This window comes from Mustelus asterias, chromosome 8 (assembly GCF_964213995.1).
Source record: "Mustelus asterias chromosome 8, sMusAst1.hap1.1, whole genome shotgun sequence".
NCBI classification, from domain to species: domain Eukaryota; kingdom Metazoa; phylum Chordata; class Chondrichthyes; order Carcharhiniformes; family Triakidae; genus Mustelus; species Mustelus asterias.
The window spans coordinates 75881062-75896027 of NC_135808.1; the positions used below are offsets into that span (position 1 = coordinate 75881062).

Genomic DNA, 14966 nt, shown 5'->3' on the forward strand with positions numbered 1-14966 from the left:
TTTTCAACCGCGCTGTGACCAATAAAATGTCTGCCTGATGGTGATCAGAATCAGCCAACTCAAAACAGATAGGGGTTCAAGCCTGGACTTTCTTGGTGATATGGTTCAACTCCACATCAGAAAATGAAGTGTCAATTGAACTAGCACAAGGGTACCTGTATATATTTTTTGATACAGTAAATATGTATTGAATGCTTCTTGCTCAAATTATTAATAAATACACAGAATCAAACAGGACGGGGGTTTAGGGGCTATTGTGCCTCTGCTGGCTCTTTGAAAGAACTATTCAATTAGTTCCAAGGCCCTGTTCTTGTCCCATAACCCTCAAATTTTCCGCTTCAAGTTTATATCCAATTGCCAATTATTCTAATAACACAGAATGCTTTTGGAATCTTCAAAATGTTTTAACTGAGTAACTATGGGAAACTGCAAATACTGTTCAAAACTAACATTTCCTTAGAGAAGGCTTATTTTTAGTTTTACTTCAAAGCATTAATATAATAAATTATATTAAGCATAAATATTAGAACATTGATCTCATCCTGAAATCAGTTCATGTTACAAAAGACTTGCATTTATTTAAATTTTTAAAACATCATGTAATAATTTGAAGTACGATTAATGGTGTCGTATATTTGTCAAGTGTATTTCTGACAGGACAAGTTGTCAGGGTTGTTAAGAAAGCTGATGGGATGCTTTATAAATATGACAAATCACTTGCTTGGTTACTGGACATCATACTTTAGGAAGGAGGTTGAGACCTTAGAGAGAGTATTACCAGGAGGATACCAAAGATGAGGGATTACAGTTATTCCGAGAGATTGGAGAAACTAAGATTGTTCTCCTTAGAGAAGGCTAAAGAGTAACCTAATAGAGGTAAAAGAAAGACTTGCATTTATATAGCGCTTTTCAAGACCACCAGATACCTCAATCACTCTAAGCCAATGAGTATTTTTCTTTGAAGTGCAATCGCTGTTGTAATGCAGGAAACACAGCAGCCAATTTGCATACAGCAAGCTCCCATAAACAGTTCTGTGATAATGGCCAATTAATCTGTTTCTGTGATGTTGACTGAGAGATAAATATTGGCCAGAAAACTGGGATAACTTCCTTGCTCTTTTACAAAATATTACCATGGAATATTTCACATCCACTTAAACAGGTAGATGGGGCCTCAGTTTAATGCTTCACACAAAACACGGCACCTCAAAGTGCAGCGTTCCCTCAGTACTCCATTGGAGTGCCATTCGTGATTTTGTTGTGAGCAAGGCCTGGACCTGAAGCTGGAAGCTACAGGAAAGCCATCTGAGCCATAGTTAATGCCCAAAATAATGAGGGGTATTGTTTGTCCAAGTAGGGAGAAAATAATCAGGTAATTGATTTCAATAATTGGTGAAAAGACTAAAAGGAAAATGAGGAATGATTTTCCACACATAGGGCTATTCAGGTGTGGAACACAAAACCTGAAAGAGTGGATGAAACAGATTCCATTGGCATTTCAAAAGGCAGTTGGACATGATCCTGTAAAGGACCAGGTTGCAGGTTTATAGGACCAAACTGGACAGATCTTTCAAAGTGCATGACAGCTGAATAGCCTCTCGCTTAAAACTGTACGATTGTTACTGCTGGTAGTTTCCATGAATGGACAAAATCAGATTTTTAAAATGAAGTTAATGAGTGTTATGCTTGGGTGAAAGTGTATAGACTCCTCCTGGGCATTCCCAGAAAAGGAAAATGGGCAAAGACATTCCTACACATTACAGCTTAAATGAAGACATGCTGACTAACCTCTCTCCCACATTGCTGCCAGACGGTAATTTTCAACCAGCATCCGGTTTCCAAGTGTAGGAAATAGAGGCTGCATGATCCTGCACAAGTGTAAGAGGTCCTGCAGCAGCACAGGGCTAAAAATGAAAAACATCAAAGAAGTTAACATTGAAACTCTCTCTTTTTCTCCCCCATCATCTTCTGACCAAGTGTTAGTTTATACTCCAAGATCAAGTATATCTAGTCAGCTGAAGAGTTAAAGTTTCATCCACACTCTCCTTAACTCAAAATAGCATCCCGAATTAGATCATTGTGAAATGTTAAATCTGCAATACAAGTTGTTAAACTCTCGGGGCAGGTTTAACAATTTCTGTGCCAACTAAGGGATAGATTTGTGCTGTGGACTCTGCTAGCAACCAGAATGAAACAAAAACTTATTCTCCGCAGCTTTCAAGCTTGCAGAGTTTATTGAATCAAGTATTAGCCACGGCTCTCCGGTCTGGTTGTGGGTTGAAGTCCCATAACTAAAATGTTGAGCATAAAATCCAAGTGGACATTCCAATGCAGTACAAATAAAATGCGGCATCATTGGAAGTGCCGTTTTTTGGATCGGATGTTAAATGCAAGTCCCAACTTCCCCCTCAGGTGGGTGTAAAAGACCCCATGGTAATATTCAGAGAAGGAGTGTTCTTCCAGCGCCTGGCCAATATTTATCCCCCATCCAAAGTCATGAGAACAGATTATCTGATCATTATCACATTGCTATCTGTACAAATTGATTGTCACGTTTCCTACATTAAACAGTGTTAGGATCTCGGTAGAGACCAGTAACTTAAAAAGAAAACTGATTTCCCAGTTACAGTAAGTTCTCATCTAAAGGTGCAGTTGCATTCCTAAAATCACAACTTTAAGTCAATCAAGGGTCCCCACATGAACCATTGTTAAAGCTGTAGAGGGTGAAATATTGTACCATACATGTGCAGCGCTGTGTATTCCCAGCTGGAATAACTTTCAAAAAAGAAAATCACTGAATATATAGTAGAAATACTATATAAATTCTAATTTGGTGACACTAAATCACTCAAACAAGCCCCGAGTAGCACAGCTTGCATGTCTCACCCATAATATTGCTGAAACTCAGCTCAACTTCTTGCTTGCTTTCCTTTCCTCTGTCTCTCATGTTTCCAACTCTCTCTCTTTTCCCTCACTGTTTCCTTCTCTCCGTCTCATTTCCAACTCACCCCTTTCCCACTCTGTCTCCCTCTTTCTCTCTCTCTGCACATCATGGACCCCTTCCTGACAATCAGCAAGGGCCGAGCCCCTTATCCGACCGCAGATGATTTTTTACTGTAACACACTAAAGGATAAGCACTGTTAACTTAACACTATATCTCGGCATTTATACTTTAAACCAGAATTCTGGACAGAACACTCCTTGTTTTAGTTTTAATTTCAGTCAAGAATCCTCTGTTACATCATTGGAGTTTCTAGACTGTCCATTTGATTCACCTCAGACCGAACCATTTTTGTGTCACAGCTCCCTGGAATTCACCCCGATTCTCCTTAGTTTTCCAGTTTGACACTTAGACTTCCAGATCTCACACACACTCTGCGGAAAACGAGAACTTTCTCTCCAAATTTTCTCTCCACTAGCTTTACTAAGCAGATTTGTTAATCGTGAGTGTTTAATAAATCTGGACTTTTCATTCTGATCATAAGCTCCACTTGCAAATCCTGCATATTGTCCCACAGAAACATTGGATGCATCTGTTACCCTTATCTATAGCTCCTGGCAAATTCTTTCTGCTTTCTCCAAAATGCTGCCAGACCTCTCACAGACTTCTCCCGGGGTGACAGTCCCAGAATGTGAAAATAGCACAGATATATTAAAACAAAGGAATCTTCCCCTCTCAACCCATCTCCATGGCAATGTGGCTCCCATAACTTGTCTCCAGATAGAAATGCAAGTTAGTCATCTTCAGCCCAAACCTCTCCTTTAAACTGAAAAGTATTAGGATAGCTCAAAACTTTCCCTTGTTTACCAGTTGCCTTCAAATCCTTCTCTGATCTGGGTAATTACACGAATAACTTAAACCCTCACAGATCATCTCCTTAAGAAATAGTTAATGAGACTCCTTTTGTTGAACTTTTACCACCTCACATCATAGCTTCACTAACATAACATGGGCCTCCTTTTATCTGTAATTATCCCAGGCCTGTCTGTCAGTCTCAACCTCTACCATTTATTTTGCATTTAAAAATTACAATTTCCAAACTAAAAATTTTATAACAAAAGTGACACCACTTTAAAAGTAATTAATTTGCTGTAAAGTGCTATGAGGCAGCCTGTGTTCATGAGGAGTGCTATACAAGTTTTTTTTTCTATCAGAATTAGCTGTGTTGATGTGTGAGGATCCTTCAATTTCAAATTCTATAAGGAATTGTGTTATGCCTATAGCCAGCCAACTAATGACAAGAGGGAAAAAGGTTAGATAAACAAATATGCTAGCACATGTAGACTGCTCATTGTCTATATGTCTCCGATTGGGCATTTTTTCATTATGCCACAATTAAAGAGAACAGAACTAGTTGGCCCCCGTCTCATTAGATAGTTGCAGGTTTCCCACACAAGAGGAGAAACTTCAATTTTAAACACTCAATAAAGGGAAAACACACCACCTTCAGGAGAAGTAACAATGCTGATCAGTTGGTATATGACTCATTCCACAAGTGTGATGGCACACAGAAATGTTTTTAATCATGTTTCTCTGCAGGATGTTTTGTCGGCACCATGTTGTCTGTAGTCAGTGTCTTTTATTGTTATTGAAGCTACATAATTGATATCATTTGGAGTCTTTGGTGTTGGTCTTAACACAAAGTGTCTAAGAGGCTGCAGGTCCACAGTGACTTGCAACTCTATATTTATAATTAAAACCTTGGAGCAAATGTTGGCATAAAAATTAGCAAAACTCAGGAATGAAGAAATGAATGGGTGTAATGCTTCTACAGCACCAATTCGTATTTATAGAATATCTTTAACTTTGGGAAAACATCCTGAGGCACTTGACAGGAGCATAATCAGACGAAATTGGACATTAAGCCAAAGAAGGAGATACTGGGGGCGTGGGGTGATGAAAATTTTGATCAAAAAGTTAAGTGTTACGAAAAGACCCAAATGGAAGAAGCAAGGCAGAAACTACTTTGTTTAGACTGTCAAATTGAAAACAAAAGAAAAGATGATAGAAGCCATGTTTTTCATTGTCAAAATCTCTCACTACAATTTAAAGAAAACAAAATGGAAATATTTGAAGTTCAAACAGAACAAAGCCAAGGTTTTGTTACAGTACATTGCAATATTTCAACAACACATTTTATTATAGCAGCCCATAACTTTAGATTTCTGGGGTGTTGTACCCAGGGGTTACCCCAAAGGTGAACTGGGTCACCTGCACTCCCTCTTGACACTTGTGGAATGTATAACAACTGACCAGGATTGCACAGCAATTGCTCTGGAAATGTAAATGTGTGTTGGGAAATTACCCTGCACTATGAACCACATAAATACAAACTTCGGTTTGGTCCTCGGTCTCACAGCTGAAGTTACCCTGACTACCCTCCTATCAAAACCCCCACAACATTCCCCCCTACCCAACTACCCCAGCCCTCCAACTAAACCCCTAGCTTCTGCCAACATCCCCCCATAACAGCTATCCCCAACCTCCTCTCAAAACCATCAATACCCCTGTCCTCCAACTGCCCACCAAAACCCCACCCACCGAATGCCCCCCAAACCCCTGCTCTTTGACCGCTCCCGAAACCCTGCTCTCTGAACGACCTCTAGCCTCCCAACCCTCCTAACATCCCTCTCAGTGGCTTCCAAACGTCCCTACCTAACACCTCCCTGCCCTCCCAACACCCTCCAGCCTCCACACACTCCAAATGACCCCAGTCCTCCCACCCTCCTAGCACCCCACAGCCCCCTGCCCTCCAATTGCCCATCCAGCATCCCCACCCTGCCAACATCCCCTCCATCCTCCAAACACCCCTCCATTGCTCACAATGCCTCCATCTCCCCCCAAACACCATCCCAAGGCCCCCCCCACCCACCAAACACATCCCCAACTCCGCCCTCCAAATGCCCCCCCAGTGCTCCAATGGTCCCCCATCCCCCCTTGCCCCCCTAACCTCCAAATGCACCCCCCCTCTCCCCCCCCCGAGCCCCACTCTCCCTCCAAACACACCCCCAGGCCCCCCCCATCCTCCAAACATCCCCCAGCCCCCCGCCACCCTCCCCACTTCCATCCAGTTTAGAATTAATTTACACTACGACTATGCTATAGTGAGTGTTGCTTTTGGCCTATTGTCAAGTTTCTGCAGGCTGGTCCATCTTCTAATACTTCCAGGAATATTCCTTCACTTTGTTAGGAAGGGATCCTATCATTTTCCCCATTTTAGAAGAAATCCATTTACCATGCAGGGTTAACAATTCTAACAGCAATATATGACTGCTCACCAAAACTGATGTCTTTTGGGACGAATTTCAGTGGTGGTCCAAAAACGAGCATGGCTGATAGCTGCCTTCACGCGCTCATCCTGGTTTTCAATATAATTCGCAGGATCTTCAGCTAAGCTTAGTATCTGCTTAGGAAGGCCATCTATTAGTTTAGACTTGGTCAACCAAAGAGCTTGTTTAACACCTGGAAACAAAAAAAATCCAAATGTGTGTAAATTTAAAGAAAGCCAATCTTACTGCAGGAAACCAGCAATAGTTTTATTTTTATAGATATCAGTCAATTGTTCATGGCATTACCAAAAGTCAGTTAATGAATACAAGCTTCTTTTTATATCCGAAAATGAAAAAAGAGTTCACAGACACAGCAAAAAGTTGCTTTACAGAGCCATCTAGTGGCCTCAACCTGTAACTACACAGAAGTTGACAGCAAAATTGAATGAAAAACGTACAAGTTGTAAAAGCTGCATCAGCATAAACTGATCATACATTTTTACATGAGAGTTGTGGACAGCAAGTGTATGTCCTTATTACACAGGATTTGTAATGATCTGTGCATGCATATATACAAAACGTTGTTTACTGTTTTACTCCCAAGCTTGAGCTGGGATTTCCTTGACAGAATTCATTTTTGCCGTGTAGCTTTTTTCAGTGCTGATAGGCAGTACAATCTGGTCAAAACATTTCCACCATCACAGTTGGATAATCTGTATCACCTTTCTCTGGCCCTAAACAATGGGATGCTTGTATCAACATAATCATGACCATACTAGCCCCAAGTAACCTATCTCCCAAGATTGAAATCCACTCAATGAATAACAGGAAAATCCCTACTTTCCTCCGTAATTAGCAACTTAACAAGGTCGTATTCTTAAAAATTGTACTTTTCAAAGCCCCCGTGAGTGTTGCCTATGGAAAATGCAACATTCTCCCAGATTTCATTCAATGAGTATTTTCCAAGATGACTAATTGTCTCAATGCTTTCACCACCTACACCAGGATGGTGTTTAAATTTTAAAGGTGCACGAAAATAATGGACATTAAATGGAAATGAATTTGTATGAACGTGCATTTATTAAGTAAGTTGGCAAATTGGATTTACAATTGGCTTGATGGTAGGAAGCAGAAGGTAATGGTGGAAGGATGCTTGTCTGACTGGAGGTCTGTGACTAGTGGTGTGCCTCAGGGGTCAGTGCTGGGCCCACTGCTGTTTCTTATCTACATCAACGATTTGGATGAGAATGTACAAGGCATGATCAGTAAGTTTGCAGATGACACTAAAATAGGTGGTATTATAGACAGTGAGGAAGGTTATCAAAAATTGCAGCAGATCTGGATCAGCTGGGGAAATGGGCCGAGAAATGGCAAATGGAATCCAATGTAGATAAGCGCGAGGTGTTGCAATTTGGAAAGTCAAATCAAGGTAGGACTTTCACAGTGAATGGTAGGATCTTAGGAAGTATTGGGGAACAGAGGGACCTTGGAGTTCAGGTGCACAGTTCTCTAACGGCGGAGTCACAGGTAGATAGGGCATTGAAGAAGGCTTTTGACATGCTGGTCTTCATCAGTCAGGACATTGAGTATAGAAGTTGGGAAGTTATTATGCAGTTGTACAGGATGTTGGTGAGGCCACACCTGGAATATTGTGTTCAGTTTTGGTCACCTTGCTATAGGAAAGATGTTATTAAACTGGAGAGAGTGCAAAAGAGATTTCCAAGGATGTTGCCAGGAGTTAAGGGACTGAGTTATAGGGAGAGATTGGACGGGCTAGGACTTTTTTCTTTGGAGCATAGGAGGGGTCATCTTATAGAGGTGTATAAGATCCCCAGGGTTCGGGAATCGAGAATGAGAGAGCATAGGTTTTAAGTTAAGAGGGAAAGTAATTAATGGGAACCTGAGGAGCAACTTTTTTTTTACACAGAGAGTGGTATGTATGTGGAACGAGCTGCCGGAGGAAGTGGTTGAGGCAGAGACCCTGACAGCACTTAAAAGACAGTTGGACAGATACATGGATAGGAAAGGTTTACAGGGATATTGGCCAAATGCAGGCAAATGGGGTTAGCTTAGATGGGCATTTTGATTGTCATGGACCAGTTTGGGCCAAAGGGTCTCCGTACTGTAGATTCTATGACCCTATGAAGTACTCCATGAATATCACTTAATTCAGCAACCCTCTAATAACTGTAAATCAGAAAATATTGCTGCAAAGCACAAATATATTTCACTTGCTTTTTATTCATCTATAAAAATGTAGGTGGCAGTGGCAAAAACAATTACCTCCGTATGGCATTTTCCACCTCATGCAGGTTTGATCCTCTATCAACCTACACATCATAGCAGTTATTAAATTGAGATTACAACTCATTGATCAGCTAAGTTAGAAATTATTATGCAGAGTAAAACAAAGAAGAAACCATTATACTTTATACCGTGGCAGTATACTCTACATTGTTCCTGTGGTATTCAGAAGAAGCAAGGGAAGCTTCCAAGAAATTGATTGTTTGTCCAACTGACATCTTCAGAAACAAACAAACATTCTGCTAAATACGATAGAAACACTAAATTGAAATGAGAGAAAGTGGGGAATTTAAATCATGGCAAAATTTGAAACAAATTGTAAAATTTGAGATCAGAATTTTTCCCATTTTACAAAAGTTTTATTCCAATTAAGTATGAAAGGAACAAGAAAAAAATTGTGCCTTATATGAACTCTTTTTTATTCATTCATAAAACATGGGGGCGTCACTGGCTGGCCAGCATTTATTGCCCATCCCTAGTTGCCCTTGGAGGGCAGTTGAGAGTCAACCATGTTGCTGTGGCTCTGGAGTCACATGTAGGCCAGACCAGGTACAAATGGCAGATTTCCTTCCCTAAAGGACATTAGTGAACGAGATGGGTTTTTCTGACAATCGACAATGGTTTCATGGTCATCAGGAGATTCTTAATTCCAGATATTTTTTATTGAATTCAAATTCCACCATCTGCCATGGCAGGATTCGAACCTGGGTCCTCAGAACGTTAGCTGGGTTACTGGATTAATAATCTAGTGATAATACCACTAGGTCATCACCTCCCCTCCTAAAACTAATACCATGACAGCTATTCATTCGATTCATTGTATTTTTCATTTCTCCAAATAGAAAGATCAGTCAATTCAGAAGAGAAAATAAGCAATTTTCTAATTTATTTGTGGGGTGTGGGCATCACTGGCTGGCCAGCATTTATTGCCCATCCCTATCTGCCCTCAAAAGGTGTTGGTGAACTGCCTTTTTGAACTGCTGCAGACCATGTAGTGCAGGTACACACAGTACTTTCAGGGAGGGAGCGTCAGGATTTTGATTCAGTGCTAGTGAAGGAACGGAGATATATTTCCAAGTCAGGGTGAAAAGTGGCTTGAAGGGGAAGGTGGTGCTGTTCCCATGTGTCTGCTGTCCTTCTAGATGGTAGTGGGTTTGGAAGGTGCCATCTAAGGAGCCTTGGTGAATTCTTGCAGTGCATCTTGTAGGTGTTACAGACTCCTGCTACTGTGTGTTGGTGATGGAGGGAGCGAATGTTTGTGGATGGGAGTAAATAAAGCGGGCTGTTTTGTCCAGATGGTATCAAGGATCTTGAATGTTGTTGGAGCTGCACTCATCCAGGCAATTGGAGTATTCCTTGACATTCCTGACTTGTGCCTTGTAGATAGTGGACAGGCTTTGGGGAGTCAGGGGGTGAGTTACTCGTCACAGGATTCCTCGTCTCTGACCTGCTCTTAGACAAATAAAAAGAAAATTATAGCACAGGAACAGGCCCTTCGGCCCTCCAAACCTGCACTGACCATGCTGCCCGACTGAACTAAAACCCCCTACCCTTCCAGGGACCATATCCCTCCATTCCCATCCTATTCATGTATTGGTCAAGACGCCCCTTAAAAGTCACTATCATATCTGCTTCCACTACCTCCCCCAACAGCGAGTTCCAGGCACCTACCACTCTCTGTGTAAAAACAACTTGCCTCGTACATCTCCTTTTTAAACTTGCACCTCGCATCTTAAACCTATGCCCCCTGGTAATTGACTCTTCCATCCTGGGAAAAAGCTTCTGACTATCCACTTCGTCCATGTCCCTCATAATCTTGTGGACTTCTATCAGGTCGCCCCTCAACCTCTGTCATTCCAGTGAGAACAAACTAAGTTTCTCCAACCTCTCCTCATAGCTAATGCCCTCCGTACCAGACAACACCCTGGTAAATCTTTTCTGTACCCTCACCAGAGTCTCCACATCCTTCTGGTAGTGTGGCGGCCAGAATTGAATGCTATATTCCAAGTGCGGTCTAACGAAAGTTCTATAAAGCTGCAGCATGACTTGCCAATTTTAAAACTCAATGCCCCGGCCGATGAAGGCAAGCATGCCGTATGCCTTCTTGACTACCTTCTCCACCTGCGTTCCCACTTTCAGTGATCTGTGTACCTGTACACCCAGATCCCTCTGCCTATCAATACTCTTAAGGGTTCTGCCATTTACTGTATATTTCCTATCTGTATTAGACCTTCCAAAATGCATTACCTCACATTTGTCTGGATTAAACTCCATTTGCCATCTCTCCACCCAAGTCTCCAACTGATCTATATCCTGCTGTATCCTCTGATGGTCCTCATCGCTATCCGCAAATCCACCAACCTTTGTGTCATCCGCAAACTAATCAAACCAGTTACATTTTCCTCCAAATCCTTTATATATATTACAAACAGCAAAGGTCCCAGCACTGATCCCTGAGGAATGCCACTTGTCACAGCCTTCCATTCAGAAATGCACCCTTCCACTGCTACCCTCTGTCTTCTATGACCAAGCACAGTAAGAAGTCTCACAACACCAGGTTAAAGTCCAACAGGTTTATTTGGTAGCAAATACCATAAGCTTTCGGAGCACTGCTCCTTCGTCAGATGGAGTGGTCTCTGTTCTCAAACAGGGCACCGAGACACAACATCAAGTTACAGAATACTGATTAGAATGCAAATCTCTACAGCCAGCCAGGTCTTAAATGTACAGACAATGTGGGTGGAGGGAGCATTCAACACAGGTTAAAGAGATGTGTATTGTCTCCAGACAGTACAGCTTGTGAAATTGTGCAAGTCCAGGAGGCAAGCTGTGGGGGTTACTGATAATGTGACATAAATCCAACATCCCGGTTTAGACCGTCCTCATGTGTGCGGAACTTGGCTATCAGTTTCTGCTCAGTGACTCTGCGCTGTCGTGTGTCGTGAAGGCCGCCTTGGAGAACGCTTACCTGAAGATCCAAGGCTGAATGCCCGTGACTGCTGAAGTGCTCCCCCACAGGAAGAGAACAGTCTTGCCTGGTGATTGTCAAGCGGTGTTCATTCATCCGTTGTCGTAGTGTCTGCATGGTTTCCCCAATGTACCATGCCTCGGGACATCCTTTCTTGCAGCGTATCAGGTAGACAACGTTGGCCGAGTTGCAAGAGTAGGTACCGTGTACCTGGTAGATGGTGTTCTCACGTGAGATGATGGCATCCGTGTTGATGATCCGGCACGTCTTGCAGAGGTTGCTGTGGCAGGGTTGTGTGGTATCTTGGTCACTGTTCTCCTGAAGGCTGGGTAGTTTGCTGCAGACAATGGTCTGTTTGAGGTTGCGTGGTTGTTTGAAGGCAAGAAGTGGGGGTGTGGGGATGGCCTTGGCGAGATGTTCGTCTTCATCAATGACATGTTGAAGGCTCCGGAGGAGATGCTGTAGCTTCTCCGCTCCGGGGAAGTACTGGACGACGAAGGGTACTCTGTCCACCGTGTCCCGTGTTTGTCTTCTGAGGAGGTCGGTGCGGTTTTTCGCTGTGGCGCGTCGGAACTGTTGATCGATGAGTCTTACCCCAGTCCAACGCCGGCATCTCCACATCACTTCTATGACCAAGCCAGTTCTGTATCCACCTTGCCAGCTCACCTCTGATCCCATGCAACTTCACTTTCTGCCATGAGGGACCTTGTCAAAGACCTTACTGAAGTCCATGTAGACACCATCCACTGCCCTACCCTCATCAATCATCTTCATCGTTTTCTCAAAAAACTCAATCAAGTTAGTGAGATATGACCTCCCCTTCACAAAACCATGTTGCCTCTCGCTAATACATCCACTTATTTCCAGGTGGGAGTAAATCCTGTCTCTTGTATTCATATAGCTAGCCCTGTTCAAATTTCTGGTCAATTATAACCTCCAGGATGTTGATAATGGGGGATTTGGCCATTGAAAGTCATGGGGTGATTGTTATTGTCTCTTGTTGGAGATGGTCATTGTCTGACACTTGTGTGGTGTGAATGTTACTCGTCAGCCCAAGCCTGGATATTGTCCAGGTCTTGCTACATTTGGACATGGATTGCTTCAGTATCTGAGGAGTCACAAATGGTGCTTTTGGCCTTATGATGGAAACAGGTTACAGAGAGACATCAGGGAGCAAGCTGCCTTGAGACATTGGGAATCTGGAGAGTGGGTTACAATACTTTCAAGAGCTGAGAGAATTGAGAGATTCTCACTGGACATCCATGGTCTACATATATTTGCAGTTAAGTGCATGCTTGCATATGAATTGTTTTCTGAGCATGGTGCACAAGTGAGTGCCCCTTGAGCACAGAATATGCTTAGATCTAAAAACAAATTCTTCTAGGGATAGTTCGCAAGTCCATTCATCTTTCTCCAGATTCATGCTTTATCTGATCCTTGACAGTCTATTGCATTTACACCTCTAGCCCTTTATAAGATTAAATTCTCTTTCCATTTGCCATCCCTTCCACTCATACTTCTCCAGACCCACCCTCTCATTCACTCTTTGTTCCTTCCTTCTTTCACGCCAGTGGGTACCATTCATTCAGCTACTCTATCTCTATTCTCTGAAACTCTCTACTTCTAAACCTCATTTTAAAATCTCTCTCTTTAAACACACTATTGCTTACGCTTAAATATTTCATTTTCTCTCCAGCTTTGCATGTCATTTTTCCTACTTTTTGTAAAATGCTTTGACATGTATATTAGTATGTGACAGTACTATGGTGAATGTTATTTCCTGGTATCATTTGGATGCAGCTTAGGTAACTGGGATGACTGACAAGCATTACTGTGTCAATAACTACTTAGGTGTTGTCTCTAGAATTTCAATAAAGCTTTACACATGAATGAAATTTACAGCCCGCAGTCAGTCCAAACTTGAAATATGCTTCTAATCTCCAGTTACACTTAAGCTTACTAATTTTGCACATGTACCGTCTAATTCCACAAATCACAGCAGAACTTAAATGACTCCCGTATATTACAATACATGTAAACATTTTATATTGTAGGATCAGATTCCCTCTTTCCTTTTTATTAAACAAGTTTAACCCTGTCTCTTTCTATAAACTTGAAACCTCAAGTCTTAAGATCATCCTTGTTGTCCTTTTTAGAAGACCCTTCAAAGTAGCCATGTACTTTTGCAGAAGTGCATCTTTAGATAGCCTAAGATGCAGCAAATGTGGTTTTACAAATTAGTTACAGTGTGTAACTTATCAAATACCTTAAAAAAGTCTGAGCTTGATTCTTATTCACAAGCCAGCAGCAAATTACTGTCACCGTTTCCATATTTCAGCATATCTTGCCATCTACCATTCTTCTGAACTTCATAATGAGCTTCAAACTTTATGCTTTTCCATCTTTCTCATGCCCTCTCTGAGCTCACTTGGCCCAGGAGACCCACCTCTGGTTTCCTCAATCATATACGCACTAAACTGATCACGCAACTTCCCCTCCTGGCCCCCATTGTAAACAATCTCTTTCTTCTGGTGTTGTCCTTCTCTCTCTAAATTTGCTGTCAACACCCGTCTACTCAATATACCAATCCCTGATGCTTCTATCTTTGCAAATTACTGTCCCATCTCTGATCTCCCTTTCCTTTCAATTTTCTTGAATGTGCTTTCGTCTCCCAAATTCATTCCCATCTTTTCCGGAACTCCATGTTTGAATCCCTCCAATTAGGTTTCTACTTCTACTACAACAACACAACAACAGAACAACACTTACCAAAGTCACAAATTACATCATATGTGACTGTGACAAAGATAAACTTTCCCTCCTTGTCCTTCTCAACCTGTCTGCAGCCTTTGACTGTTGATCACACCATCCCCCTCCATTGTTGCCCAATTGGGTGCGACAGCTCTCACATGGTTCCATTAAAAAATCACTTGCATTAGCTTCTCTGCCTGTTCCCACACTGTTTCATCTGGTGCCCCCCATGTACACCAATGTCACCCAGCTCGACCTCACTCCCACACCCATGATTACCAAATTATCAAACTGCATATCCGACATCCAGTAGTGGATGAGTGGAAACTTCCTCCAACTAAATGTTGGGAAGACTGAGCCATTGCTTTTGGTCCCTGCCTTAAACTCCATTCCCCAACTGTCAACTCCATCTCTCCATCTGTCTGGCAACAGTCTGAGATTAAGCTTGTCTGTTCATAACTTTAGCGTCACATTTGATCCTGAGACTAACTTCTGACTTCACATTCATGCCATCTCTAAGTCTGCCTAATTCTACCTCTATAACATCACTTGACTTCACCTCTGGCTTAGCTCAGCTGCTGCTGAAACCTTCACCCATGCCTGCATTAGCTCGGGATTCAACTATTCCAATGTCTCCCGCATTCTTTTTTTCACAAACTTGAGGTCATTGAA

At 42.1% G+C, this 14966-nt stretch overlaps 1 protein-coding gene across 1 annotated transcript in view; it reads right to left on the minus strand.

Annotated features, from left to right (window-relative positions):
- Positions 1-14966, minus strand: part of mrpl37 (mitochondrial ribosomal protein L37) — a 30674-nt gene that overhangs the window by 11836 nt on the left and 3872 nt on the right. The window contains exons 2-3 of the mRNA XM_078218260.1: positions 6281-6464; positions 1789-1904 (exon numbers count right to left, since the gene is read on the minus strand). Of these exons, the coding sequence (XP_078074386.1) occupies positions 1789-1904; positions 6281-6464 (300 nt within the window). The remainder of the gene's footprint in view (positions 1-1788; positions 1905-6280; positions 6465-14966) is intronic.